At 44.8% G+C, this 4,000-nt stretch overlaps 1 protein-coding gene across 1 annotated transcript; it reads left to right on the plus strand.

Annotated features, from left to right (window-relative positions):
- Positions 1-501: 501 nt before the first annotated feature.
- LOC309382431 (LIM homeobox transcription factor 1-alpha-like) lies at positions 502-3,995 on the plus strand (the record flags this gene model as incomplete). Its single annotated transcript, XM_081971948.1, has 3 exons — positions 502-659; positions 3,066-3,143; positions 3,906-3,995. Coding segments are annotated over 3 exons (326 nt in total), but the record flags the coding sequence as incomplete, so codon positions are not given.
- Positions 3,996-4,000: the final 5 nt, after the last annotated feature.

Genomic DNA, 4,000 nt, shown 5'->3' on the forward strand with positions numbered 1-4,000 from the left:
ATGTTGTCCGGCACGTGCGGCATTACCCATTCCTCTCCTGGGTTTCTGGCGCATATGCACAGGTGCCAATCAACTGCGTGCGGCAGTGCTAGAAACTGAAGAACTGGGCTTCCATTTTTGGGTGTGTGCATGCACGCCGGCCAGCTGAACATCATGCGTGCATGTGCACCAGAAACTGGAAGTGCGTATGCCAGAAACCAGAAATTCATTTCCCGGCACGTGCATGCCCCCTGGGCAGCTCCTCTTCTGATTTCGTCCCTGACGAGTGTGTGCGCACTCTCCCTTTTCGGCACTCGGTGCCGAAAAGGTTCGCCATCACTGGTCCGTTGTATATTGTACTTAGCGGACTCTGCTCTGAGAAGTGTTGTTTGGTAACATCCATTCAGAAAAGGCAAGTTGTTTGGTGAATACCGTAAAAGGATGGCTAACCATCCTTGGATGGCTTATATTTCTAGGGGAATAAGCCAGGGGATCCTTCATAATGCATGTTTTCTTTTATAGTGAAGAGTGAAGATGAGGATGGGAGCCACCCACATGGCAAAGGAGGAGAGGAAGGCAAGGATCACAAGCGCTCCAAACGCCCACGCACCATCCTCACCACGCAGCAGCGACGGGCATTCAAGGCCTCCTTTGAAGTCTCCTCAAAGCCCTGCCGGAAGGTTGAGTTTCTTTCTTTCTTGAAAGCGATGCTACCCCAACACAGAGTGGAGGGATGGGAGGCCTGTGGTCATAACATAATATAAGCACTCTAATTTTGAAGGCACGATTTTTAACAATAGCAAGCAGAACCTTTTCTGTAGCCTAATGCTTGGGAGAAAGAGAGAACAGGATGTCAAGGAAAGCAATTCTGTCATACTTTAGGCTTTAGTCACAAAGTGCAGATGACCACTAAATGTTAATAAAAAGAGGCAGAAAGTATTAATATGTTGTTGCCATCCAGTAGTCTCCGGACCCGGATATGATCGTCCCAGTCTCTGATCTCACCTACTCTTGAATCAACCCCACCTTCCCACCATTCAATCCCTAACATTTACACCCAAGGGAAAGTGATTCTCAAGAAGAAGAAAAAGATTTTCCACCATAACGTGTTTCTTCTCAAAGAGGACATCAAGAATGCATCTTCCGATTCACCACTGGGTATATTTTCTTTTTTTAAGAGCTGTGGTGGTGCAGTGGTTAGATAGGAAGCAGTACTGCAGGTGACTTCTGCTGACTGCTGGCTGCCGGCAGTTTGATTCTGTCCGGCTCAAGGTTGACTCAGCCTTTCATCCTTTCGAGGTGGGTAAAATGAGGAGCCAGATTATTGGGGGCAATAGGCTGACTCAGTAAACTGCTTAGAGAGGGTTGTAAAGAACTGTAAAGCAGTATATAAATGTAAGTGCTATTGCTGTTGCTATATACTGGCTATCTCCTTTCAATTTCTTTCCCTCTTTTTTAAAAAGATCTTGTCGACTTATTGCTCCTTTCCTAAATTCTTTCCGTTCCTGCCTATTTCAAGAGAGTGGCCAGTTCAACCTTTACCCTTTACTTGCTTTACTAGAATGCAAGTAATCTACCACTTCATCCATCTTCCTGTAACTCCCCTGCATACCCCAATCAGACACCACCTTCTGTTTTCCTTTCCTCCACTTATCTTAGGCATCTATTTTTCTTAACGCAATGACCAACTGCCAAAAAGGGATGATGAGTTTTACTTCCTCCATCTCTAGTAATGTTATGGGATAGTCCAAAGTCTCCTTTATCACATTCAGATGCTAATATTTTAGCTGCTGGATGCAAAAAAAAAAAAACCTTGCCTGCTCCTGTCTTAAATATCACCTATGTTCTAAGTCTCGCTTCCCTTGGAAGAAACCGTGCTGTGCCCATATGTTTGGTAGATCTCTGATAATACATTTAAAGATATTATTTATCTTTCAATGTTGAGGCCACCTGATTGGGCAGCTGACAGATGAAAAAAATTACAAGAGATCAAAATTTATCAAGAGGAAAAGAAGATGGATGGCCAGGAATCCCAAATCCCCCAAAGTCAAGCCGCTAATGGTCACAAAAAGGGGCTTGACCCCCATTCTAGGGCAAGGCCTGGGGTAACAACCAAATCCCAAGCAGTTTGCAAAAAATTGGGAAAAGAAGCAGTGTGACTCTCTGGAGATATTGTTTCAAAGGATAGGAGCCCTCACCAAGAAGACCACTTCCTAAACCCTATAAGATGACACAGCTTAATCAACAAGACGTGGAGTATACCAACTCTTGCTGATCCGGCTGGATAGATAAAAACATTGGGAAGCAGATGGTCCTTCAAGTAACCAGACTGTATGCCATGCAGGGTTTTAGAAGTGATAATCAGCACCTTGAATTGTACTCAGATGCCAACTGGCAACCAAGGGTGCTTAAAAAGCAGCAAGAACATGTGCACATCCATACAGCTGCCTTCTGAACAATAACATCTTGTTGGCCTTCCAAGGCATCTCAATGAAAGAACCTTATAATTTGTCACCTCTGAATTGGATTGCTGTAATGTGTTTATATGAGTGGCTTCTGAAGACCATCCCAATCTGGGAATGGGTGCAACTGGCACACAAGGGGAACCTATTTAAAGGCCCTCTTGGCTACAGCTGTCACCAGCAGTTCAAGACAGGTGCCAGGGTATGCACCAGTCTCACATGGAGAATCATGACCCCATTAAAGATTGAAGATGGGGGAATCCCTGGAGCCAGAGGCGTCAAACAAAGCAACTTAGTCTTGTTGGGACTGAGCCCAAGCCTGTACTTCTCCATCCAAGTCTGCATAGCTTCCAGGCATTGGCTCAGGACTTTAAACAGCATCACTTGGTCAGTGCAGGGTTGAAATGCATAATTGGCTGTCATGACCCTAAAACAATGGATGACCTCATTCAGAGGTGTAGATGGTAAGCAAAGGAGGAGAGTGAATTGAGCCCTGTATCACCCTGTAAGTGAGGGATCACAGGGCATAACCCACCCAAAGTCACCCTTTGTGCAGGGGGCTTCTTTATTGAGACATGAGTTTAGCTTTTTAACAACTCCTTTTCTGTTTTCCATGATGGGCAGGTGAGGGAGACATTAGCGGCTGAAACTGGTTTGACTGTCCGTGTAGTGCAGGTCTGGTTCCAGAACCAAAGAGCCAAGGTGAGTGATCATTTCTGAGTTTTGCATTTGAACGACACTTTATCTCTGGCCAAACAAGGGGAGACAAACTTCTGCTTACCCTAACTTTGAGCTAACTCATTTCCTAAACCTAGACTTTCTTCGACAGCACAAATTCCAAAACAAACATGACTAGTTTAACCAAGTTCAAAATGAGAATTTATGGTTGCGGGTACCAACTTTATAAACAACCCTACAGTCTATTTGTTTAACAGCAATTTCATCTGGGAAGGAATCACTAAGGGATAACATTTTACTTCCTGTTATAAAGCTATTTTTTTTTAACTTCCATTAATATTGAAGGCATTTTTAGCTGTTGTTCAGCAAAGGCACTCGTGGCATCTCACAAAATGAAAAGAACAGACCACTAAAAACACTTGCCAGTTTCCGCAGTTTGAATTGTTGTGACAGGCCTAACAGCATGTGAGGGCACTCTTTTGCTGATCAGGTAGCCTTTGAAAGAGTGATCACAACAACACTTAGGCAACACTTAGCAACACTTAGCCTGAATCTTCTGGATGATCTGAGGATCCCTTTCCTGGGCTAAAGGTTCTCCAAGACCCTTTCCAATCCTCTGATTCTAAGTCTTATGTCCTGGGAGGTAATGGAGCTATAAAGTAGGGGCAGGTCAAAGTCCCCCCCTTTCCTCCCCATTAGTCACCCTTTGTCTCCCAAAGTTCCCCTTTTTCCAATTGCGGAGGGCATTCTGTCCTTCCTTCCCCCCTTTGTTGTACACCCACCCAGATGCATCCAAACACCTCTTTGCAGATGAAAAAGATAGCTCGCCGGCAGCAGCAGCAGCAACAGCAGCAGCAACAGGAGCAAGAGCAGCTGGGAAA

This window comes from Natrix helvetica (assembly GCF_964273705.1).
Source record: "Natrix helvetica genome assembly, contig: HAP1_SCAFFOLD_503, whole genome shotgun sequence".
NCBI lineage: Eukaryota > Metazoa > Chordata > Lepidosauria > Squamata > Natricidae > Natrix > Natrix helvetica.